At 38.6% G+C, this 26,645-nt stretch overlaps 1 protein-coding gene across 1 annotated transcript; it reads left to right on the forward strand.

Moving 5' to 3' along the window:
- Positions 1-387: 387 nt before the first annotated feature.
- LOC140726205 (transforming acidic coiled-coil-containing protein 3-like) lies at positions 388-25,461 on the forward strand. Its single transcript, XM_073042264.1, has 17 exons — positions 388-485; positions 2,465-2,639; positions 3,190-3,335; positions 4,956-4,999; positions 5,373-6,453; positions 8,320-8,374; positions 9,927-10,134; positions 17,726-17,784; positions 18,742-18,872; positions 19,208-19,259; positions 19,962-20,144; positions 20,620-20,696; positions 20,781-20,824; positions 20,986-21,146; positions 21,994-22,100; positions 22,601-22,721; positions 23,972-25,461. Exons 2-17 carry the CDS (start codon positions 2,475-2,477, stop codon positions 24,035-24,037), a joined length of 2,700 nt encoding a protein of 899 aa, XP_072898365.1. The 5' UTR covers positions 388-485; positions 2,465-2,474; the 3' UTR covers positions 24,038-25,461.
- The last annotated feature ends 1,184 nt before the right edge of the window (positions 25,462-26,645 follow it).

Below are 26,645 nucleotides of genomic sequence, written 5' to 3' on the forward strand. Positions count from 1 at the left end.
ATCCTCAAACGCTCTCTTGCCCAGAAACCTACCATTTGCCTTCCTCCATATAACTCCTCTCACCCAATGCCTCCGTCTCCATCCCCTTCTTGTCTGAGAAAAACCCCCAGCAGCAGGCTCAGTCCATTGCTTCAACCCCAATCACCGGGACACAAATAGCCACTTTGATAATAAACGCAGGTAGCAACCTTCACGATGTGCATTCCGCAGATGATATTGGGTGTTGCTAATCTCCGTGTAAAGCGCAGTGTCGAACAAGCCGGGATACCCCGCACCCCCAGCTTCAGCAGCAAGAGCTGCGGCCCCATGGCGCGCATCTTCTCGCGAGAGGACCCACGCCTTTCTCCGGCTGCTAATTGGTCCGTTTGTAAACCAGCTGAACTATGACCTTGGAAAGCGGAGGCTTGGTATTGGACGTGGCGCCAAACGGTCAGGTTTTAAAATTTGGCGAGCGAGAGCCGGAGTCGGAGCGGTCGGTGGTCAAGGTAGGGCTAGGGCGCGTGGGAGAGGGCTGGCCGTGAGAGGAGGGTGGAGTGGGGTCGACGGTGGCGACTGGTGTGAGGGAGGAGGTAGGGTGGTGGAATTGGGATGGGTAGGTGAGGTGGAGGGGTCGGGAGAGGACAGGCGGCAGACGGGTTGGGTTGGGTGGGGAACGCAGACAATGTTGACAATCCAACTCAGCGAGATATATGACAGGCAATGGTGTGACTACCGTTATCTAGGCTACTAGAAGTCGTAGGAAGGGATGTAGCGAAGCTTGGTGCAGCTAACGCGGTCTTTGTGGGGAAGGACCAGGGTCGAGTGTTGCTTTGTTAATGAACACCAGTGGGAATCTTCTCGAAAATGGGGTGTATAACGTCACAAGAGTGGAATGTTACTAGGGTCTTTCAGAAAACACTTACCTCAACTGAATGTGCTGTACAAATGACACGAAGAACGTCAAAAACAAAGTATTGTGTTATGTTCTGCAGCCCTGGGACTACTGTACTTGATGGTCATCTGGATGGCGAAGGATTCCGTCTCCATCACCCTAGTGTTCTGCCCCTGCCCCTCTCTATTAACTGACTCCCAGAAAGAGAGCAGATGTGCTGAATCCAATTGCTGATGTTACTTGAGTTTACTGTACCTGTTGCATTAAAATATGTTTAGGAAAATGCAGGATTTGAGATTTGAGGGTGTATGTGGGCATAAGATGCTGTGATAAATCGAGAAAATCTATGTTTATATAGCATGTAAGTGGGATCTTTAAAGGCCTATCTTGTCATTGCCAACCAAGTTGTCTTCCTGAGTTATTTTCATTTTCCAGTGTTTGGCCTATATGCCCCTTCTAAAACTGTTTTCAATTATGTATTTGTGAATAGGAAGATTTGAAGGGTCAAATGCAGGTGAATAGGGCTAGCTGAGACAAACAAAGATAACAAATAGCTTGTCATTAGAGTTTTCAGAAGATGCAAAGATCCCTTTTTGGCTGTAGGCCTAATAGAACCAGTGCATAAAAAGTATTGATATGTTGGATGTGGAATTGGCTGATAGTTGACAGCAAGATTGTGGTGAGCGGTCATTATTGACACGGGGGGGGGGGTGTATGGTGATATTCCCAGGAGTCAGTGTTTCTAATCCATATTAACATCCTAATTTTGGGTGAAAATCACAATTTCTAAATATGAAGCTTGATTGCACTGTAAAATGGAAGTATAGTCTATGTAAAAAGGCTGGTAGAGGGATAGAAGCATGGCAGGTGAAGTTTAAGGCAGAGAAATGTGAGCTCATGCATTTTGGTAGGAAGTATGAAGAGACAACATTAGGGTAAAAGATAGTGTTGGTAAAGGAATACAGGACCCTGGAGATATGGGTTTACAGGTGACAGGGCACAATTAATAAAGCATATTAAATTGGGATTTTATCGATAGAAGCTTGTAGAACGGGAAAAGCTTGCTGAGCCTTTACAAATCTCTGGTCCTGCTCTTCCAGTCTTGTGTTCAATTCTGGTCACTTAATTTATAGGAAGGATGTGAGATAGAAGGGTACCAGAAAAGATTACAACAATAATCTCTGGTTTTAGGGATTAGAGGTTAAGGTCCAGAAGCACCTGTCTGGAGAGAAACATTCATCTTTCATGTTGACCCTGAAGAAATGGTTTTACAACTTATGTATTTCAATCACTGCTCTGTAGGAAAGGCATTGAGACATTAGAAGATGCTGTATAGGTGTAAATTAATGGAAGAGTATTGATGTTCGTTATTTAGCTGACAGTTTAGTATCTCAAGTACAACTTTTGGATGGCGTCTTGATGGTTCCATGTGTGAATATAAAAGAACACTATGCTGTGTAAAATCTGTTCAACACTGAAAAATCTGGAAGTGTATTCAGAAAACTAGTGACTTTGTATTAGTGTTTAATGTTGCTTCTATGAATTATTTATAGACAGTTATAAGTGGTTTATCTTGCCTTGCATCTTTCTCAGCTAATCTGGTATGAGTTTGCATTTGGATGAAAACACTTATTTGGACTTTCAAGGCTCCACTATAATGGATGAACTGTGTGACCCATCAACACCGATTGCAAACACGGGGAAACCAACTCTTCGAGTAGCAGAGAAGGAAAATTTCCCTCCCAAAAGTTCAACAAAACTTTCCAAGGTGCAATTTTTTGCATTATAGCATTAATAGTTTTAGTCTATTTTCTGTTTTTAATCAACTTGTTGAACTTTAATGTTCATCATTTGATTCTCTAAAGATCTGAAACTTAAAGCTGGTATATAAAATTTCTCCATTTCGAATAAATCGAAGGATGGGTATTTTCAGAATATTTAACAACTGAAGCTTTCTATCATACAAGATGTCACTCTGCACTAAAAATATCTGCGTAGCAAAACCTAATGGTGCAGTTGGCAATGGTTATTGGTGGAAGCAAGTTTTCTGGGGAACCATGCCTGTTGAGTCTAATTTCTGATGTGACTTCCAGTCCATTACTTTGTTCCCCACTTGGTGCAATTCAGTACATTAAATACGCTGCAGAGGTTAGGCTAAATTTGACCTTCGTTTGTCTCTTAAAACATTTGAGTTTTCTATTTAAGTTTAATTACAAAGTATCACCACAGATACAAGAGTTAGCTGCTTTGGGCACTGAATATTTACAGAGATATTATTGATATATTCCTCTGTTCTAAACTGACTTTTCACATTGTAGGTGTCCTTCCAAACGCCTGCAAGAGACCCTGTTACACGGAAAATATTGAGTCCACATATCACCAATGTTGCATTTCAGAAAACTGGAAAATATGAGGAAATTGCATTGAACATACAGGGTCCAGAAAATCTTAATGAGGATAAATGGTAAGAATAAATGAGTTCTTCCAGCATTTTGTGTTACAAGAATAAATGCTCTGTCACAGTGAGCCAAAATGTGTATACTTAGTTTTGAGCTAGTTTTATTTAATTGAGACATTAATAGTCCTGTGATATTGTATTCAATTATGAATATTCTCTATAAGGTTACTCAGTTAAATGCTTTCTCAGTTCTGATGAGATGACTGAAGCCCCTGGAGGAAACCCACAAAGTCACATGGAGAACATACAAACTCCTTACAGACAGCAGCAGGAATAATCCTGATCAGTAATGGTCGGTGCTGGTTGGTGCTTCCTGGTTGCCTGTTTTCCCTGTTAGGTATACTTTGAGATACTACTTTGCCTGCAAAGGTAACAGGATCCAAATAAGCATTCAACTCCATTCTACACAAAGATGACTTCTGTATTGTGTAACATCTGTGTAGTGTTTGTCTTGTGTGACTGTTTTCTGCATTCTTGAAGATCAAATTACATAGTATGACACTAGGTCCCAGTGGACCATCAGAAGCTTTGAGTATTGGAAGGAGGCAGTGAATAAAAAAATGCACACTTCTGGAGGTAAATTTATTTATAAAAAGTAGCAATATATGCAAAATATTTATATGAGTAAGAACAATTCAAAGTTCCAACATTCTTTTTAGATTCCAAATCTCAAATATCAAATTCCTTTTTAGTTGGAATCAGTGATGTTCATTAGAATAACATTTATTACTCTAATTTATGTAATTAATTAAGTCTAGTGTTATTCCCTATTTAAAGGTTTACAGACAAACTTTTTCCTTTCTATTTATCCCTAGTTGGTTAGAACTAATTGAATTCCTATTCTTGGGTATTATGGTTAACTTCAGTTTCAGTTCAAGTCACTATGTCTACAAATTTAAATTTAAAAAAAATTCAACTTAATTCTCCAACATCACAAATTTTAAAGTAAATCTTGTTTAGTAACTTATCAAAGTCTTTGCAAAAATCAGTCCTTGCAAAAAATCAAATTCAGATCCTTTGAATGAAAAATAAACTTGTACATCCAACTATATTAAATCCAACACTTCATGAGGCATTTCGTTCCAGTGCTGGTTTGTCGATCTTGGGTTGCTCGTCATCTTGTTTCTTGGTTCATTGGATGAAATAGTTGGTCATCCATGGAAAGTCACTTCACAAAACTTGCACAACAAAAAGACCTGACCTGTACAACAGGATTACAGTCAGTAAGTTCTTGTACTCATTCTGATTTCTATCTCAAAATCATTGTCATTTCCAAACATTTCTCAGTTACAACACCACTGAACATATTTCACATGCACATTTTACACTTGGGACAGTAAAAGTGTTTTAACTCACCAAATCAGTAGTATGATTTAACTAATTCCCAGTTATACAATAGAGACTTTGGACACTCGTCTCTGCTGATTATACCAATGCTTTTTCCTCCCCTTTCCCCTTGAACAAAGGGACATAAACTACTCACCAGTCCACAAGAACCTCTTCTGTGGCTGGGAAGACTATCTGGGTCATGGCACCCCTTAATATCATGGGGTAGATTGTGTCAGACTCTGGGGACTTGTCCATCTTAATGTTAAGAGATCACTTAAATTTCTTTTACAATTACAGGCACAAAGATTCTGGTGGTAGTTCTGAAGTATCTAATCTGCAAGGCAAGTATATTTGGTTGTTTTATTTGGTATATTTGAATTACAACTCTTGATCTTGTGTTATTGTATACAAAGTAAGTTTGTAAAGTAAGTTAAACTTTATCGTAGTTTCTAAAATACTGTTTATTTGGAAAAAAGGCAATGTAAAATCAAACTTTCATTTTTTTTGTCCAGTTCAGTTTTGAGTTAAGTCAAGATATTGTTAGCATTTATTCTGAATTGAAGCTAGTTCGCAAAGTGACTTATAAGGTTTCTGAATTTAAATTGGATTTTGAAACAAAAATAAAATCTTTGGCTGATTTATTTAGCGGGCTACTTTTCAAATATGCCTCTGGTTGTTATTTATTAAATTTGAGATGCTTTTTGTATCTGACAGAGACCAGCCAATCTGTTGCCAACGAAGAACAAGTTCCTTCTCATGGAGCATATACACTTGATCTTGACATGCTTGATTCAATAAATCCATTTCAAAGTAATTCAAAAGTCATGAATTCGCCAGCTCAGAAACCGAGTGACAACGAGCTTGACTCTCATGAGCAAAGTCTCAAAATTACCCCAGTGAATAGTCAAATGCTTCTTGAGGAGACTGCAAAAATGTCTTTAACCCCTCCTTATAACATTAATGCAGATCAGAGAATGAATACATCAGCAGACATGCCTTTACAAATGGAGTGTCAAAGAGGAGGCATAGAGGAGGATTCTGAGGTAATTGTATCTCAGAAGTTGAACAGCTTTGAAGGAGATTGTCTTGAGAAGATTGATCTTTGCACAAGTGAGGCAGATGTGGAAAGTTTAGAGCTTGCTGTAGAAAATTCATTGAATCTCAACTGTGACAGCACAAACTCTGACTCCCTCCAGATGGAAGTGCAAAAACCAAAGACTTCCCCAGTGCTTATTCAAGATGTTGCATCTGAAAATGTCCAGAAAGTTGACGCTGATTCTTTGCAACCAGTAAAGTTGGAGTTTGCATTTGATGATGAAGTGAAGAAGAAACCACCACTGAAGCTGGGGAAAAGACCTGGAGGGCAGTTATGCCCCAAGAAGTCCAGAGAAACTACAGAGAAATCAGCGCACAGCAAATCTGAAGAGCAGATTAAGGAGGTTGTCAAACAGAATGAAATTCATCCTGATGAACACTGCAAATTGGAAGAACAGAGTAAGGAGGCTATAAAATTGAGTGAAACTGATCCTGTAGTCCCAAAATTTAGCTACAGTGTTGACTGGGACAAACTAGATGACCTAAATTTCAATCCTTTTGGTGGAATTTCAAAAGTTAGTAATTCTCCCAGCTCTAAGTTGCCAGAAACCAACTCTGCAAAGCAATTATTGCAAGATAAACAAGAGGATGTTGAGCCTTCAGCAGACAAAGTGGATATATTGCAGAAGCCAGAAAACACTCCAGGGGCAAATGGATCTACTGAAGGAATTAAAGAAGTTCAGAAGCAACCTGTAAAGAAGTAAGTGGATCAAATTTCAATGGTTCTTTTATTTAAGTATAGTAAAGCACTTGAATGCCTGGTCTTCATAGATTTTTTTTTTAAGCATTGAAGGATTTTTTAAAAGAAAACAAGAAACATTCTATAGTACTCTGGCATGGGCTAGTCATGGTCATATGCTTACTAAGTGGGTTGAAACACTATCTTAGATAGTTGACCAAATTACTATAATCTGTTTTAACCTACTCTTCAACCTTTTACAAAACCCTACTTAAAATTTTGTGGGGTTTTTTGTATGAAGCCCTTCTGTGAATTCTAAATTACAACCTGGCATTCCCCATGTTAAAATTTAGGGCACAGGTACTGCTGCTAGGGTCAGGGTACATTCCTAATTGCTGTTAAGGTAGAGATGAGCCATCTTGACCTACTGCAGTTAAGCTGAAGATCCCCACAATGCTGATGGAGGTTTAAAGTTTTAAGATGCAGTGGAAATTAAAATACGTTAATATTGTTAGAGTAATTTTTGGGTTTAGTAGAATGACACTTTTCGTACCTTAGAGTGTATGCTGGTGGTAATAAGAAACTAGAGATAGTAATCTTGAATTTTGCTTATTAGGAATTGTGTTAAAGGAGCTCTCTGAGCAGGAGATGCATGAGAATCTTATCAATTAGTAGGCTTATCAATGTCCTTTAAAGTCACTGAATCAAATTCCTAGACAACAAAGCTTTGGGGTGGCTCGAAGTGAAGGATTGCCCCACATATTCTAGGATAGTTGGGGATACAATTTTTAGCTATGCTTGCATTCCCCTGAAGAAATAAGAAATTTTAAAAATCTTGTTAATTCTGTGGATATTAGGTGATCACCCTGCTAAAATCTATTATTCAACGATCATACAAATATTTTTAATCACTTGCTATTTTTCCCTTTGACCTGATTTGTGCCTCATTGAGATGATTGCTGAGGACTATTTCATTCTTCATTCTCCAATTGTTCCATAACTCTTTATGACACATGATTGGCAAATAATTGACATTGACAGTAAGAATATATCCTGCTTTAGAGAACCTCTACCTGTCGCAGAATTGAGCCGCTACCATGCCTGATGTTATATAAACCCCAAGAAATGTGGGTAAATATTTTGGCTTGTAGTTATGACCTTGTACACTCAATGGCATTTTATTAGGTACAGGAGTAGAACCAGGTGTGGTCTTCTGCTGCTGTAGCCCATCCACTTCAAGGTTTAACGTGTTGTGCATTCAGAGATGCTCTTATGCACATCACAGTTGTAATACAAGATCTGAGTTGCTGTCACTTCCCTGTCGGCCTGAACCAGTTTAGCCATTCCCCCTTGATCCCTCTCATTAACAAGGCATTTTTTACCCACAGAACTGGTGCTCAGTGGTTGTTATTTTGTTTTTTGCACCATTCTCTGTAAACTCCAGAGGTTTGTGCATGAAAATCCCAGGAGATTAGCAGTTTCTGAGATACCCAACAATCATTCCATTCAGTCACTGGTCACATTTCTTCCCTGTTCTAATGTTTGGTCTGAACAACTGAACCTCTTGACCATGTCGGCATGATTTTGTGCATTGAGTTGCTGCAACATGATTGGCTGATTAGATATTTGCATTAATGAGCAGTGTGCCTAATAAAGTGGCCACTGAGTGTACACTGAAGACTAAGGCTTAGAAGGTTTAAACTGTATTCACTAGTGTGAAAGCATCACCTTTAACAGAGCTTATCACAAGATGTACCTTGTTTTGTCTACAGCTCTTCTGTCCTACCTCATTTTTATCCTTTGTCTCTCAAATGTGTGTATTTTTTTTCTTTTAAATTGGATTTGCCTGCCCAACTTGCATTAATGATTTGAATTTATTATTCTTAGGAACACTTGTAAGGTTAAGCCCATGAGGGAGGTCTCAGCAATTCCTTTATTTCAGGTGGGTAAAATCTTGAAATCTAAAAGGACAATAATTCAAGTACACAATATCAACACTGTTTACTTAAAACAGCAATCCCTCAGATCATGACTGGTTTATATGATTCAGTACTGAGGTCAATTGATCTCAGATTTCAATTGATTAAACTGCATTGCAGACATGGCAGCATTTCAACCCAAAACATTAATTTGTTGCCTCCTACAGATTCTTCTCAATCCAGTTGTTTCAGCATATTGTTCTAGGTTACCAAGGTGCCAACAATTTTTCTCCTGAATGACTTGCCTCTTTATCTTCCTTAGGATTTCAGGTTAATGAAATGATTTTTAGATTTTTTTTCATCGTTTCTCCATGCTCTAGCCAAGGAATTAGTACCAGTTAACTTAACTATTATATTAAATTCAAGTTTATTGTCAAAGTGTACTGCCAAATGAACAATTTCTTCCAGACTGAAGTACACAATGCATGTAACTCTTTCAACAGAGTAATATCACTGAAAATAAATTAATAAAAATAAGTTTATTAAAAAACACAACTTTAAAAAGTAAATAGTGTAACACTACTGGTGCTTCATGCATGGTGAGACCTTGGAGATGGCAGGGAGTTGAGTAGTCACTCAGCCTGGGACAGAAGTGTTTCCCATCCTAACAGTCCTTGTCCTTGTGCTGTGGTAAATTCTGCCTGGTGGCAGGGGGTCATAGAGATTGTTGGATGAAGGGAGGGATTATTGACAATGCTAAGGGCCCCACATACACTGTGCTCCTGATAAATGTCGTAGATAGGTGGAAGGGAGACTCTGATCTTCTCAGCAGTCCTCTCAGTCCTTTGTAGGGTCTTGTAGCTGGTAAGGCACATCTGTGGTAAGTGCTCCTGTTTATATATTTTTTTTAAAAAGTTAGATTGGGAGGGATTGCCACATGCTCACTTCAGTTTCCTCAGGAAGTGGAAACTGTTGTGCTTTCTTGACCAAAGGGCTGGTGTTAAGGGACCAGGTCTGTTTCGTGCTCTCCCAGGTACTTGCTGCTCCTAACTGTCCATGGAGAACTATAGTTGTCATTTGCATCTCCCTTATTTCTGTGCTACCATCCCCCAGTACATGCTACCAACAAGCAAATCTAAATAGTGAAACCAATGCTAAGTTTGAAGTTTCATTGTTTCAATTTTTCTTCAACATGAACTTTAAGAGTCTGGTATCTCTTCTTCCTCAATTTTGGCAAGATAATGCTAACACTTAAGATGCACTTCATTTGAAAGATTTACAACAAGACCAATTGCTGGGTTAGTAATCCTGCTTTTTGATGTTGCTACATTTTAATTCCTGAGCAGCAAATATGGGACAGAAGGGAAAGTGCAAAATTTACTTCTGTATCCCAGTTAGAAACATTTACTAAATAACACAAACTTGAAATGAAACAGTTTCAGAAATAGTTTCACCAATCAGAAGGGGCAGTCTGGATTTACAAACCACTGAAAACAAATTTTCAGTTATAGTGTAAATGTGCAATGTTAGTCAGACAATGAACCATGCAAAAACAAATATTTTTTTCATTTTTAGGAGCCTCAAATTTTTGCTATTGGAGATATTATTGAGTCCATGCCAGTATCTAATTCTGAAAGGAAGATTTCAGACCAAGTACAACCAACGAGGAGTGAAGAAGTGACACAGGACAGGAAAGATCTTGAGTTCACCATGGCAGGAAGCTCTGAATTTCTCGATGGCATCATTGAAGGCGAAGCTGAAGAATTCAGACCGGCTGACCAAAGTAAGACTGGTTTTCTTGTCTTCCTTGTTAAGGTGCTTTTATTGTTAATAACATTTGCCTGTGATCTCATCTAACTTCAAGATAATTGTCTTGAAATTAATCCATCTATGTACTCTTAGCTTTGGTATCACTGGTAGAGAGCAAGTCATTAATTCTCATATTTTCAAATCAGTAACTAGTAAGCATACAAAGTGTTAATTCAAACATCTGGAGCTGAAGGTGATCAAATTATTGAGCATAAATTTCAAAACACAATACAATTAATTGGTCTTGCATTTACTTGAATGTTATAATCCCATCCACCTGGTAATCTTCCTTTTGTCAGTGATTGAATGCTGGGCATAGCGTGTTAGCGTGTCGGAGTTCAGAGTTCAATTCCAGTGTCATCTGTAAGGAGTCTTTGTCCGTCCTCCCCATGGAATGCAAGGGTTTTCCCCAGGTTCTCCAGTTTCCTCTCTCTGTTCAAAGATGTATCAGGTGGGTTCATTGGCCATTGTAAATTGCCCCATGATGACAATCGGCTTTCTCGGGATTGTCAAGGGTTGCAGAGGCAGTGTGGCTCAAAGTGTCAGAAGGCCCTACTGTGTTTTATTGCCAGATAGATAGATAAATAAATAAAACACATTTAAACTTTTGAATGTTGGGAAACAGGAATAATCCTGGAAACTACACTGTGGATCAAGCTGCCTGAGCAAGTGGTGGATGCCATTTCAATTTCAATGTCTAAGAGAAGTTTGGTTGGTACATGGATGGAAGGGATGAGTGGCTATGGTCCAGGTGCAGGTTGATGGGACAAGGCAATATAAATGGTTCAGCATGGACTGGATGGGCTGAAGGGCCGGTTTCTGTGCTTTTTTAAAAAAAAAGTTTACAGGATGTTCCTCTGTCATCCATCTACTGTCTGCAAGTGGAAATTTCTTTTTAGAAAGGTGTTATATTTCAGTCATTGTACTTTTGAAATTTTTTTAGTGGTGTTGAGCATATCTGGTCAAGCTGCAAGTGCAGTTGCCCCTCCCAACCCAAACAATTTTTGTTCATCAGAGATGCAGGTTTCATTCCAAGTGCTTTCCTTTCTGAGCATTGTAGGGAAATTCAAACAAGTTTCTATGGTACACCTATACCTCTCAGTCAACAGTGCTGAATTGAAGTCTCCTGCCCATCTTTGAGGGGAGGACCAGCCAGTGTGCTTTTAGTGCTCAATAATACAGTGGGTTCTGTTTAATTGGGACGCATCAGCACCAGTATATTTTGGCCCAATTAGCCTGTTTCATGGAAATAGTTTAAAAAGTGCATTTAAAAAAAGATAAACCAAACACAAATCGTATATTTTAAGTTCAAAGTATATTTGTTAATATGCACATGCCACCATATACAGCCCAGAGATTCATTTTCTTGTGGCATACTCAATAAGTCCATAATAGAATAATTACCATAACAGAATCAATGAAAAAATGCACTAACTTGGTGTTCAACCAGTGGGCAAAAGATGACAAACTGTAAATACAAAAATAAAGAAATAATAAATAAGTAATAAACATCAAACGTGAGTTGAGTCCTTGAAACTAAGTGCATTGGTTGTGGGAACATTTCAATTACTGGTAAGTGAAGCTGAATTCCCTCTGGTTCAAGAGATTGATGGTTGAGGGGTAATAACTGTTCCTGAGCCTGGCAATGAGTGTCCTGAGGCTCCTGGGTGCTGGGGTCCCTGATGGATGCTGCTTTCCTGCGACAGTGCTCAGTGTAGATGTGTGTAGTACGGTGGGAGAGCATTACCTGTGATGGACTGGGCCATATCCACAACATTTTGTAGGTTTTTCCATTCAAGGGCATTGTGTTTTCCATTCCAGGCTGTGATGCAACCACTCAATATATTCTCCACTGTGTAGGCCTCCGTTAGTCTCGATAGACCATGGATTTGCACCTTGGAAAGTTTCCAGGGCGTGAGCTTGGGCAAGGTTTTTTTACACATCTATAGAAGTTTGTCAAAGTTTCAGATGTCATGCAGAATCTTCGCAAACTTGTAATTGCACCTGTGTGCTGATCCCAGGACAGGTCCTCAAATAATAAACACTGAAGAATTTAAAGTTGCTGACCCTCTCTATCTTTGATCCTCTGAGGACTGGCTTATGGATTTCTGATTTCCTTCTGAAGTCAATAATCAGCTCCATGGTCTTGATGACATTGAATACAGAAATGTAGAACAAATTGGAACGCTACCAATACTACTGAATTTGAAACTGTTTTAGTTCTTAATACTTAATTATAGGGGAATTGTCTATGTTGCATTCTTTTGACGGTAAATAAGTAAAATCAGTGCAGACACCTGTTGCACATAATGGACAGCAATTCATACAATGCTTTCAGTGACTGCATCCTCTATGCTCATTTCATAACATCCAGGATGATGGCCAATGTCTTCAAATTCTTAAGTCCTGATTTGCTGAAATAGTAAAATCATTTCATTTTCACTCCCAGCTGTTACTGGCATTTCCAAGTCTGAGTACTTAAAACCACAGCGAGCAAAACAGTCCGTATTGTCTTACTGCTTATTTCTTGTCAATTGTCAGTGACAAAAACACTGCTTTTTGAATAACTAATGCTGTTTTAAAACATTTGTTCTGAGCACAATGTAGTGTTTAATGGCTACACAAGCGCACACGACTGATGTTAGTTAGAAACTGTTTGACAAGTTTCATGCCCCAGTTAAGCAGCCTATTGTAGTTTCCCAAATAAGGGGAATCCTGGTTATTTTGTTGATTAATTTGTTTGTTGAGAGTTGTCCCAAATGTATGGCTACCCCGATTAACCGATGGGCCAGTTAACTGGAATCCATTTATTTTAAACTGTTTATTTTCCTGATTGAGGCGTTGGTAATTGAACATTTTAAATCAGCGGAGCAATAACCAATTGTTATGTTCCCCATAACTGGGTGACTTACCAGCAAAGATAGAGGGGTCCGCTGAAGTCTGATGGTACTATTTTCAAACGTTTTTTATTTATAAAGGGGCACAAACGTATGGTTAATACAATATTCAGATCATATACGTCGTCAATACTCAATCTAAAGCACAGGTATAGTAATAATCAATCAGAAATAAGCTCTATCGTTGTCTAGGGGATAATACTGAGTCCAATGGAAATATAAAAGTCACTCATAAATCTGCAGGCTTTTCCGTTTGGGAACCGCTGGCATTTCACGTGTTGGAGAGAGGGATTGGTGAGAGAAAGGAACACTTGCCCGTTGTCTTTGCGAAGCAAATCCCTGTTGTTAGTTAAAAACGGTTTTTCCTTTGGTTTCAGCCACAGACTCCCGATCCGGAATCTAATGCACGTGGCTTCCTTCAAAATGGCTTCCCGCTCCGACGGGAAGCGCTATCGTGTCTTCTTAGTGTGTCTCCTTGGTGCGTCTGAGGGGCCGCCTCGGCAGCCCACCTTTTATCGGGACTTGCAGGGTTGTAGCTGTCAATCAGGGTGGGGTGAGGCAATCTTTCCCCATCACCCAGCCCACGTTGCCCTGAGGGTTTGCATGTAGTCCAGTCCCCATTCCACAAAGGTGTCTCCAAGAGACAATGGCCATGTCCGTGGCTTTTGTCTGGCTGAGGCCAGACCACATTCCAGACCTTAAGGCTTCTCTCTTATTTTCCTGAGTCCAATTTCAGCAGGTTGCTCTCTCTCTTGGGTCATTGACCCCCCCCCCCCCCTTCACTAGGGCTCTTGCGATTCTCACAAAGGAGGGGGCTGGGGTCATAACACAATATACACAATAGAAGCAACAGTGGGGCGGCTGTTCCTCTCATGGCAGTTACTGCACTGAATTTAATGAATCCCTTGTCACTTAGTTCTCTTAATATCCAGAGATGTCTTTGATACAGACTTCCAAAGATTTGCTGCTCTTGATTCTTGACATTTGATTTTGGTTTTGCATGGCTATGTTGATATTGAATTCTATTTCTAAACTTGCAAATGGATGAAATATTTGTGCTCGTGCTTGAATCTACTGTCAAGTCCTGTGAGTTTTGTACTGTACACTACTCTTCAATGGGAACAGGTGCTAATACAAAAAGTTCTCGTGTGCCATGATAATTCAGAACAGATTATCATTGATTAATAAAGTCCTATCAATAATGTCCTTCAGGAAAAGATGAGTCCTGTGCTTCTGTGTATTCATTGTTTTACTCTTAAATCTCTGCTTCTCCCATCATTTGAATGTTTTATTTCTTTACTATTGTATCTGACATTCTGAACAAGGGTAAACACAATTTAAAATATCTTGGCAACAAGCAAATAGTTTTACCTAAATGTTTATTGCAAAAACGTTAATATTTATAATGTTGCCATTGTTATCACTGAATCTTCTGTGTTCACTCACAAATGGCATGAAAAGTAATCAGAGCAAAACTAATGCCAACTGACCTATTTACTCTTCAAAACTCGTGTACACAGGATCTGCGAGGATCTCAAAATATATCATCCAACATTACTGTATGTCTTATCTAGCTGGTACGAAGCCAGTGCTGGATATTTCCTGTGAAAACGTCTCGCTGCTCTTTACTGCTTCATTTGGCAGTAAAGCTTTTTCATTATGGGCAAATTTAAAGAATTGAGAGGTGGCATTGCATACCCCATGCAAACAAGGTATTTGTATTGTCCTGGGTATGTGTTCTATAGGGCCACCACCTCAGTCTTCCAGGGTTGAAATGTCTAAGGTGATGGGTCCTAAGTTTTAAAGGTGCTAAGGCAAGGTTTTAGAGTGCTAGGTACCTGGAAAACACTGCCAAGGAGGATGGTGGAAGCAGATATGAAATTGGTATTTGAGGTACTTAAAGAGTGGGGAATGTGAATCAAGTGCAGACAGATGTGATCTGTTTGATTTGGCATTATGGCCTGCACAATACAGCATGACCACGGTGGGACAGGTTGTTCTATCCTTGCCAATTTTAGTCTGTTCTCATGATAAACCATGTAGGTGCAAGACTGTACTGTACAAGTGTGTCTGTGAAGGCCACAGCACAAATTCTTATTGAGCCCTGCTAGCTGCAAGCCCCCCAAAGTATAGCCCGTTTGTGCCCACTTGGTTAAATGGTAGGATTACAGTTGCTAGCTTCTGGTCTGTTCCAATATCTACATATGGTATTGTGGACAGTGACAGTGTTTGCTATCTCCATTGAGATATTTACAAACTTGGTATCTAGTTCTTGAAGATTTTAATTTTATAGCCTCTATGAATTTCTCACAATTTTTTTTTAACTAATGCTAATTTCTTTGATAAAAACACAAAATACTGGCAGAACTCAGCAGGCTAGACAGCATCTATGGGAGGAGGTAGTGACGATGTTTCGGGCCAAAACCCTTCATCAGGAGTTAGATGGTAATTAGAGATAAACAGATCCAGGGCGGGTAGAAGTCCTGGGCAGGGAGTCCATGAGGAGGAGGGTTGGAGACGGGAGAATGGGTCATCGGTGGGGGTGAGAGAGTCCCTACTGAAGAAGTGGGCTCGAAGACGTAGCCGGCTAAAGAAGAGCTCCACGTCCTGGCGCACGCGGAACTCACTGAGGTGAGGGCGAAGGGGGACAAAGGTGAGGCCCTTACTGAGGACAGAGTGCTCAGCCTCAGAGGAAGGTCGGAGGAGATGGTGAAGACCCAGCAGGGTTGAGAGCTGTGGTCCGAGGGGGGTGGGAGGCTGGTGGAGTCAGCGGGGAAGGGGTGGGGTGAGAGGAAGCTGAAGCCCCTGAGGGCCTGGGAACCGGTGATTGAACCTCAGGCTCGGAAAGATCAGATGTTAGACAGCAATTAGAGATAAACAGATGAAGGGTTTCGGTCCGAAACATCGTTAGTACCTCCTCCCATTGATGCTGTTTGGCCTGCTGAGTTCTGCCAGCATTTTGTGTTTTTATTTATTTCCAGCATCTGCAGATTCACTCACGTTGCCTAATTTCTTTGAACTGGGTTCTCACTCTAAGCTTGCAGTTCTGTAATATTTCTGGGACTTTTGTTATCTTCTAGCAATGCAGATGCTCAAAATATTTATTTTGGTACTCTACCACTTCCTTTATTCATCAATATTTCTTTTATACATAGAAGCTTTTGAAGCTTGTTTCCAGCTTGCCAATTCTTATAGTCTCTTTCCTTATTAGTCCTTTGGCCCCACTTTGCTGTCTTCTAAAGTATTTCCATTTTTAAAAATGTAATATTAGATTAATGCATTAGAAGAGGGCATGTTTTATCTCTGTACAGCCAGATCACAAAACTAATGGAATCCAGTTAAGCCTATCAGTTAATTGGGGAAGCCACTTATTTGCGACAACTCTTAAAGAACAAATACTAATCAAGAAAATAACATTACCACTTAATTTGGACGGGAGACTGCTGCTGAAGTTTTTAATTGGTGTCGGTGGCATGCACTTGTGTGGCCATTAGACACTACACAGTGCTAGAAGTGAGCAGTTTTTAAATAGTATCAGTTGCATGTGTTTGTGTTCAAATGCAGTGATTTTTGTCACTGATAGTTGGCAAGAAATAAACAGCAAGACGATTCTGAGCTGTTTTGGTTACTGTAGTTTCAGGCATTCTGGTGTGGAGAAGCCAGAAAGGGCAGTGAGTGAAAATTAAACAATTTCATAACTTTGTTAGGAACTGTGAAGAATTTGAAGGCATCAACAATGAAAATGAAAATCTGGAGAATGCAGTCGTCAAAAGCATGGTATAAACGCAGTCCGTTATCTGCACTAGATATCTGTGTTGATTTTGCTCATTTACAGCAAAATCAAAAGATTACAGTCCATAGTCCTTCAATAACTACCATATTAGAAACTGTACTGAGGTACAGTGTTTTAATTTGTTACGTATTTAAATGCATAATTCATTACTCGGTTAAATTTTAGTTTGTCTTTTTTATACTTTTAGGCTTTTTCCATGAAACTTCAGCTAATTAGGCCAAAATATACTGATCCTGATGTGTTACAATTAAATGGAATCCACTATTTGATGCAGATTTTAAAAGTTAGCAATTACTCCATTATTGCCATGCATTTCAATATGATTCCGTGTCTCATAGCCATAATGGGCCTTGACTTCATAATTTACTTTTAAAATTTAAGAACCTGTTTTTAAGTAGAACTAAGTTGCTCTGTGTTTAAAGAACATTTCTGCATGTTTTAATCATTTCTTTTAAAGGCCTCTTTAACTGCCATTAATCCTTATTGTGGAATTTTAGATCAAAACTGTTCCTTGGGCCCTTTAGAAAACCATCTTGTGTTTGCCATGAACGTCACCACAGTCATATTTTGTTTGGGTAGTGTAGATTAAGGATCCATGATTATTTTCCTGCCAGAAGCATCTAATTTCTGTATTATGTCCTACATTACTACTGCTTGTGGCTGTGTTAGTAATTCCTAATACGCTCTGCCCCTTTTGTAATCACATAATTTTCCATGGCTGGAATCCTTTGTCAACCTTTCCTTTTGCTGATTTGAGATTTGAACTATCCTCTGAAGTGACATTTAATTAACAATTCTTCGTGAAGGTGAATTTTACTTGTTGACAAAAAATTAGTACTTTTAAACATTGTAATATTGAAATTTTTCCCTTGTAGTTCCAACATTTAATGAGCCAATTGAAGTTGACTACCTGGAGCAGTTTGGTCACTCACTGGTAAGTTTTTAAAAAATAAAAAAAAACCATTTTTTATAATTAACTTTGATTCCTTGCCTGGGTGGGCCACTCAGATTGAGGCAGTAGGCAAATATAAGGTAGATACAATGTGTAGTTAAATCTAGTTATTCACTTTGACAACCAAAACGGGAAGATGGTTGTTTCTGAACAGAGCTTATGAATCAGTGAGGTGCAATGAAATGGAATGAAGCCATTGAAAGTAAACGTGTAGGTATAAATGCAAATATGTTAGCCACCATAATAAGCATAGGAGCAGGGAGGTGCATATGTTTGAGGACTTGATGAGATCCCCATTCTGAAGTTTTGTATGGTAGTTTTGGTCTCTGAAGGAAGATGCTCTTGCAATGAGTGAAGTGCAGCGGAAGTGTCCATGAGACAGCTTTTTTGATGTATGATGAGTGCCGGTAAGGTTTGTATTTGCTAGAATTTGGGTGAATGAGTTAGAGATCTTGGAAAGGCGGAGTGGGGGAAAAATCCAAAAGGTCTGAACAGATTGGACACTAAGGCTGTTGGAGACTATGGGAGAATCCAGGGCCAGTGCTCATAGACTAAGGTAAAGCTAAGTAGCACTGGGTGTGGAAATTTCTTCAGGCAAGAAGCTTCTCAAATTGAAATTAATTATAGCCAAACTAGCCTTATTCAATTCTATATCCAATATTCAATCGGATATAGATACACTTGCAGTGTTGATGTTTATTCTTAAAAATTAAGCAACAATTGAGATCCAACTAAATTAGTGGGTCTGGATTTGCCCATAGGCTAGACAAGGTAAGAATTAGAGCAGCATAGAATATAGACCAGTACAGCACAGGAACAGGCCCTTCAGCCCATATTGTTGTGCCCAACCAGTTAAATTAGTAATTAAATGCACACAATGTTTCTTGCAAAATCAAACTAGTTTAACTGAAGTTGCTTTTTCTATTGTAATTTGTTTAGTTTCATGCTTCTGCTTTGAGAAAGCAGTCTCTATACCTGAAGTTTGATCCTCTGTTGAGGGAAAGTCCTGTTAAGGTAACTGCTAAGCCCCTGGAAACGAAGCCCAATGTGGCAGATCCACCAACTGCAAGGTATAATGTTTGTTAATTTACTATTTTCTTTACCCTCTTTGGCTAAAGTGTTACCACAGCTGTTGCCAAAATGTAATTTGGTTTGGATAATATAAAATAAAAAGTGTAGAATTTCTTGCTGTGCCATTTTTTCTTAAATATTGATGTGCAGTAAGGTTTCAGGTGGAGAAAATACCACTGCTGGAAGTAGTGAGTTTTTAAAATGTTTCGATCTTTTTGCTAACTTCATAGGGCCATCATTATTCCTGTAACATCCAATGTTAAATCACAATACAAGCATTTTAAACAGTATAAAAATACTTGGCTAACTAAATTCTTTTGTCATGCAATTCCAGTATTATTGATCTTGAAACCAGATCTCTTGCTCTTCCTAGTGAAGAAACAGTCGTAAGTAACTTAGTTTTTTTAATGTAAGATGTTATTAGAATTGTGCAGTTTCATTATCAGAATTAATAAATGCCTAATAACCTCAATAGAATGAAGATTTTTGAACAACTTGATAAACAGCCCTAAGTAGTGAAAATAAATCAAATAATCTTTTGTTCTTTAATTAGGAACAAAAATTTAAACTTGTATGGACTATAATTTGAAATTATTAGTACCAGAAACATGCCATGTTTGCAAAAATCACCATCTGTCTTTCTGACAACAATTGAAATATATTGCTCAGGACAGTGGGGACTAGGGAAGCATTCTATCTTTTGTTTCAACAGTTTTTACCAACTTTGAAGTTTGAATTGAAAGCTGTAAAGGTTTGCTAGGTGTATTGAAAAGAAATTTGAACACATTTGAGGAAAATTCTGGTAGATCAGGAGTGGGGTACAGACTTGTAACCTTTCGTCAGAAATGGAATATGTGAGATTAAGCTTTGAGATTTATACGAAGTAAACAAGTGAAGCAAAGTTGATTTGGTTTAATGTTAGAGAAATTGAATGAGAAACTGATGGCACATGTTAACTAAAATAACCTACCTTGAGTTGTAAAAAATGTCTCCTTTAAGGGTATTAAACCCTAATCTAGTAACATTTCTATATCATTGAATTTTTCATAATTTGTAAATCAATTCACACCCATATTTTTTCTTTAAAGGATACGGCTCCCTTAATTCCTGATGTGCAATCTATTCTTAATGATCCAGTGACTGATTTTGCACCTATTTTTGCTGAAGATACAATTATTGATGTACTCAAATATAGCCAAAAAGACATGGATGCTGCAATTCAAGCTGTGAAGCAAGAGGCAGATGAAGCCACTTCAGTTATGAAGCAAGAGGCATGTACTAACTGTTGACTTAATGTTTTCAAGGTTCAATTTTGGTAACTTCCATCTAAAATTAAACACACCTTCCTAAATAGTAGTGCTTCTTGGGGAATTTTCTGATTAATGCTGTAAACCCTGATTTGTGTTTTTGTACCATTGCTTAGGAAGTATTACAGTTAAGAGATTAGTGCCATATTATGGTGTGACCTGTATGATTTGTTAACAAACTGTTCTAATCAACAGATCAGCAACTTGTTCTGTTTGACAGATCCTGAGAAATGAATCTTAAAAACTATGTAATATAGTTTTATGCATTGAGGTTTGTTTTGGACCTTGGTAGGATTTGAATTTTAGAATTTGTAGCTTTTGCATTGCTTGATACATTGCTGCCCTACCACCCTTTCCAGCCTGTTGGGTTGATGGAAAGTTTTTGCTTGTGCTTTAACCCGGGATTTAGAATTTACTGTGGAATACTTTATTTTGGTAGCTTGCTCGTCAGGAAGCTATAACTTTGGAATGGAAAAAGAAGCATGAGGAAAACCTTGTACAACGTGAAGAAATGAAGTAAGTATTTCCCACGTGAAAAGTTTTCTCATCCATTTTAATAATGGGAATGTGGTCTTTTATTGCTAAATTTGTTTTTTCTAGGCAAATTATTGATGGATATACTGAACTGGTTTTGCAAATGAATGGTAAGTTTTATTCCTGTTTTATGGTTTGGAGATCTTTCAAATTTAAGAGACTTGGTAATTCGGGCAATGCATTTTTTCCTTTAGCAATGGTTAATGTATCAAACAATTAATGTAGTTACTTAGAGATTGTACTTCTAAAGGTTATTTTTGAAATATTTCAGAGGCATCTAGCAAAAAGATTGAAATGGCCAAGGCAGAAGTAGACAAAGTAACTGAAGAAAAGCAGCAACTCTTGAAGGATCTAAATTCAGCTGAAATATCATTTTCTGAACTATTCAAACGATTTGAAAAACAGAAAGAAGCAATTAATGGTTACGTAAAGGCAAGTTTATTTTGCTAAAGATATGCTATGATCATCTGTATTCAGTTTTAATATTTACACCCATGAAGATTGTCTTGCAGACCAAACTTTAAAAATTATGACAATAGACAATAGGTGCAGAAGTAGACCATTTGGCCCTTCGAGCCTGCACTGCCATTTTGAGATCATGGCTGATCATCTACTATCAATACCCGGTTCCTGCCTTGTCCCCGTATCCCTTGATTCCCCTATCCATAAGATACCTATCTAGCTCCTACAATGAAGTAGGAGCTTCAGTAAATTGTTTTATCATCCTGCTCAATGATAAACAGTCCTTTAGTGTGGTGCACAGTTTAGTTTTTGGTGAGGATTCACACTGAGCTGATTCATTGTTGTCGTACAGTTCTGCCTTGGACTTGAAGATGTGAGTAATTTTTGGACTGGTACAGTGTAATGTAGAAATGGCAAAATGATTAGACTATGGGCACTATCAAATTACCTTTGATATAATATCTTCCTTTTAACCACCCATGAGCATCAGATGAAAAAAAAACACACTTTGCTTTGGGAATTTATGCCTTGATAGCAATGTACATTCAGAGTAAGACTCCTAATCTGTAGTGTCTCCTGTATATCAGACTTGTTTCTCTTTTGTAATCCTGCTCTGACCTGTGAATCTACTATTATTACTGAAATGGTTTGCTTTCAAATTTGTCTTGGAATAAGTGCAGAGCAAATGTTTCTGCAATTGATCTGTTCTGACTAGGAGCTCTAGAAAGACATTTTATACTGGCTCTTCTGTCTCAAATCATTGCTCAGGAAATGCAATGTTGACAATGGTTCACTGAGCTATTTTGTTTTTCTATAGAATGAAGAGATACTAAAGAAATGTTCTCAAGATTATCTTGCAAGGATTAAGAAGGAAGAACAGAGATACCAGGCTCTAAAAGCTCATGCTGAAGAAAAATTGAATCAGTGAGTAATCTTTAGCATTAGTTCCACTATTTAAATATCTTGGAAATGAGTAGGAAGAAGTTAATGATGATCCTAGTTAAATATTAATAAAATGCTAAATGAAACCAGTACTTATTCCTTGTTTCATCCATTCTGTATGTTCTAACCATCTAAAAATCATTTGAATTGACCTGAAATTTCAGAGGTCATAATTAAAGGAAAGTCATTTTGGATTGAAATTGCAGGTACATCAGTAATCTAGAGCAACAATGAATCTGGTGGAAGAACTTGATGGGTTTAATAGTATCTGTGGGATGAAATGTTTGAGTGGAAATCCTGCCACATTTGTAATCTAGTTTAGGGCCAATTGAAGACTGGGATTTCAAATGAGTATGGAGTCAAATATACAGTAAATCAGTCAGTGGGGTTGCAATTTTCATAAACAAATGCATGCTGTTTAGGACATTTAGAGTTTAACAGTACAGTTGCTGGTATTAACATTTTCTCCTGTTCCTGTACAGAGCAAATGAAGTGATTGCACAAGTTCGCAATAAATATACAGCAGAAATTGCTGCTGTCGAGGCTCAGCTGCGGAAGGAGCAAATGAAAATCAATTCCTTGGAAAGGAGTCTGGAAGATAAGGTTATGAGAAATAGACTACAATTCTTTTCATTCAGGCTTCCATTTTCTCATCATTCACAACAAATCCTAATGAGTACATTAGGCCACTTTAATCATCTCACTGAAATGAGGCAGGTGGTAATTGTAAACCTGCACTTAACCATTAACTTTTTAAATCATTCTGGTCACCTTCATTCCCCCTTCACACATACCCTGCCTGAAATAAGTTGTTTAACACCACACTGGTTCTGCCTGGAACTAAAATGTAGGTTATGATGTTTGATTTGTTTTAACTGGATCAACTATTCGGTGATGGGCTTTCCTCTGGTAGAGGATTGTTATCTGACTTGTTTTGAGCCTAAATGTGTACTGTGTATGCTTTCATGTGTGTTATTTGAAATGTGTACTGTGTATGCTTTCATGTGTGTTATTTGAAATGTGTACTGTGTATGCTTTCATGTGTGTTATTTGAAAGTGCCACTTTTTGGATTTGTATTTAATATCATTTAAATCCTCTCCCACACTGGAATGTAGAAGGGCTCTCTGAAAGTGGGAAATGAACAAGTAGTTTGCAAAGTACACTATTATGAACACCACTTGGCACTTCAATAACATTTCCGGATTTTCTTTTATTAATCAAGCGGATGGAGTTTTGTCTTAATATGTGAGAGTTAGAGTTGAGGACAGGAGACGACCACATCTAAATGCTTGATTTTTGCTCTTCTGGGAATCTCAAATATTACACCACCTTCTCAAAGGCATTCCTAATACAATCCAATATGGAAATCTAGCAAATGATATAGAGCAGTAAATCATAGGACAAGGCCCTTCTGTCCACCATGTATTTACCAACTGTAGTGCTAATCTAAATCCCTCCATCCCTTGCCTGTTCATGTCCAACTAAATGCCTTATATTTTTATGGTATCTGCTTCTACCCTCTTCCTTGGAAATGTATTCTGAGTACCTACTACTCTCTTCCTTCAAGAAACAATTTTCCTTGCAGATTTATAAACATTCCTTCTCCCCTTAATCTATGCTCCCTGGTATCTGACATTTTGCCCCTGGTGGGAGGGTGGTGTGGCTTATCAGATTTGCTTTGCCACCACCTTGCAAGCTAGCAAGCAGTTAAAGATGGCACATTGAACGAACAACAATGATCAATTTAAAAAATAGACTTCCTGATGAATTATTTCAAGATATGGGCAATGTGTAGAATTAAAGTGGGGTTTAAAAACCAGTTTTGTAATTGCAATTTTTTATTTCCCTACAGACTAAAGAAAACTTGGAACTGTCAAAGATATGCGATGAACTGATTTCCAATATGAAAAAGAACTGATTTTCCTGTCTTGTAAATAAAAATAGCTTAGTGACAAGATATGAACTTTCTTTTATAACTAAAATACTAGAGAAATAAAGTTTAATATTTAATTTGCAGTTGTGTGCAAGATTTGGAATAATAAGAAAACAGTAGGAATAAGCCTGATCTTGCATATCTCCATGTTCCTGCATGAATCTTTATTCCCTTGTATCATAAAATCCACCAGTCTGGAACATGATGGACTCTATACAGTGATCTTTGTTTAGGAGAATAAAATTCTTTTAGGAGTTGACAAGGGAGATGGTTCTCTGTAGTGGAAAGAACCAGAGGTCACTGTGTACTTTCAACAAGAGAGAAACATCTCCCCAATCAACTCCTATAAGAATTTTGTACTTCTAAACTAAACAGACAAGACCATACTTTCTAATCTCTGTGCAAAATTCACGTATTCTGGAATTGAATCTTTGCTACACAATTGTAAATATATCCTTTGTGACTAGACATTTACACAACATTACAGGTGCTGACTTTCTAGTGCTTTTGGTAATTAGGAACAAAGATGTCTCTAGTATTTGCAACAAGTTAGTAATTGTCCTTAACTGCTTGCTGAGCCATGTTAACTAAACATGCTAACTAAAAGATTTATACACAATTTGTGAGAAGATCAATAGAAAGCTGATCCTTGCCTCACTTGTGCTCCCACCTTTGCATTACTTTATCCAATAGATTTTTCAAATGTATTGTTTGGCATAACATTTCAAGTTGCTTTTAGGTTGCTGATTGTGCAAGCTGTTGCTTGTGGTGAGTAATTTTAAAAATTGAACAGGACCAGGTGGGATATTCAGAAATGCTTGAGCTTGTTGGGTAAATAGACACTTGGCATTGGGTTGAGTGGGAGGATGTTTTCATTGTGGGGGCCAGGGCAAGGATAGTGTGGGGAACTTGTAGATTTGGCTCAAGAGGCCAAGTGTGAGAAGAGATTGTGCAAGAAACTTGCCAGAAACAACTAGGACAATGGAATTCTTTTGTGGGATGTGGGAAGGTGTGGAGACCTCCAATATTCCTGACTACACCTGCAAGAAGTGCATCCAGCTGCATCTCCTTGGGAGAACTGGAGCTGTATGAATTCTGGATCATTCAGGAGGCTGAGAGTTTCTTGCCAGATGTGAGGAAGTAGTTATACCTAAGGTAACTGTTAGGAGGGTGGGGTTAGGGATAGGCAGACACCACTTATTCCTATGGCCATTTCCCCCTCAATAACTGGTGTACCACTTCAGATAGTTGTGGGGGGAGGGCTAGTGATTACCTAGCATTTGGGTCTTCAGCACTGACTCTGGCTTTGACTCCGAAGGAAAGGGGCGATTTTGTGCATTTTTGTTTTTGATCGGAGCGTTTGCATATAATGAATGACACAGTGCTGGATTAAACTGAAACTGAATATGCCTGGACTCTTTCCTTGATTTTTGTGGGTTGGTGTGTAACATTGTGTGTTGTGTGGTTTTTTTACATCTGGGTTCCATGGTTTTTGTTTCATGGCTCTCTGAAGACTAATCTCAGGGTTGTAAAACTGCAAACATACTTTAATGTCCTTTGAACTACCTGGAACACTAATTTTAATACTGACAGACTTGCTAACTATGCCTTGTACATTCACATCCAAAAGATTTGTATATATTACAAACAATATACGTAGGTTCCAGAGCTAACCCCTGTGGCACACTAAACACAGGCCTTCAGTCTTTGCAATCATCCTCCTCCTAAACTTGCTCACAATGCTCCAAGTGTGGAGAAGGAAAACTCTGATTTATTCTTTTTTTTTAAACCTCCGTGCCTTGCGGCCATACCCACCCACGGGAATAAACCCCGAGGAAGAAATGTGGAGCTGGGGTCCCTGAGGCAGTTTGATGTTTAAAACTTTACTCTAGCAACCTCTGCAACAACATTGGTGCCAAGCTGTAGTGGCACTTGCCCTTCCCTTGGTGATGCGGAGAGGGGGAACCTACTGCATGGACAACAGCTGATTCTTAAAATCTTCCTGCCCAGGCTTGTGCCCTGGAGAGGACACAGTTCACCAGAGGTGCAAACCCCCTGGGATTGACAGCTGCCTACTACTATAAGTGAGGCCTCACCAGTACTTTTCTAAAGCCTTAATGGTGCATTTTTTTTAATATGCTGGTCCTCTCAAAATCAATGCTAACATTGTATTTGCCTTCCTCAACACCAACAACCTACAAATTAACCTTTAGGGAATCTTGCAAGAGCCTCCAATTTAGGGTCCCTTTGCACCTCATTTTTAATTTTCTCTCCACTTAGAAAATAGTCTCATTGGCCTCCATCTGGACCATAATCCTCCCAACTCCTTCCATCCAAGTACCTGTCTAAATTTCTTAAATGGTGAAATTAACCCTGCATCCACCTATTCTGCTGCCTGCTCGTTCCATGCTTTCACCATCCCCTCATGTTCCCCTTAAACATTTCACTTTTTAACCCAGTGGAAAAAGCATGCTTGGATCTGCCCTGTTGATAGTGGTCATAATTTTATACATCTATCAAATCTCCCTTCATTCTAGTATGCTCCAGGGAATAAAGTCCTAACCCATTCAACCTTCCCCTATAACTCAGGTCT

Source organism: Hemitrygon akajei, chromosome 4 (genome assembly GCF_048418815.1).
Source record: "Hemitrygon akajei chromosome 4, sHemAka1.3, whole genome shotgun sequence".
NCBI lineage: Eukaryota > Metazoa > Chordata > Chondrichthyes > Myliobatiformes > Dasyatidae > Hemitrygon > Hemitrygon akajei.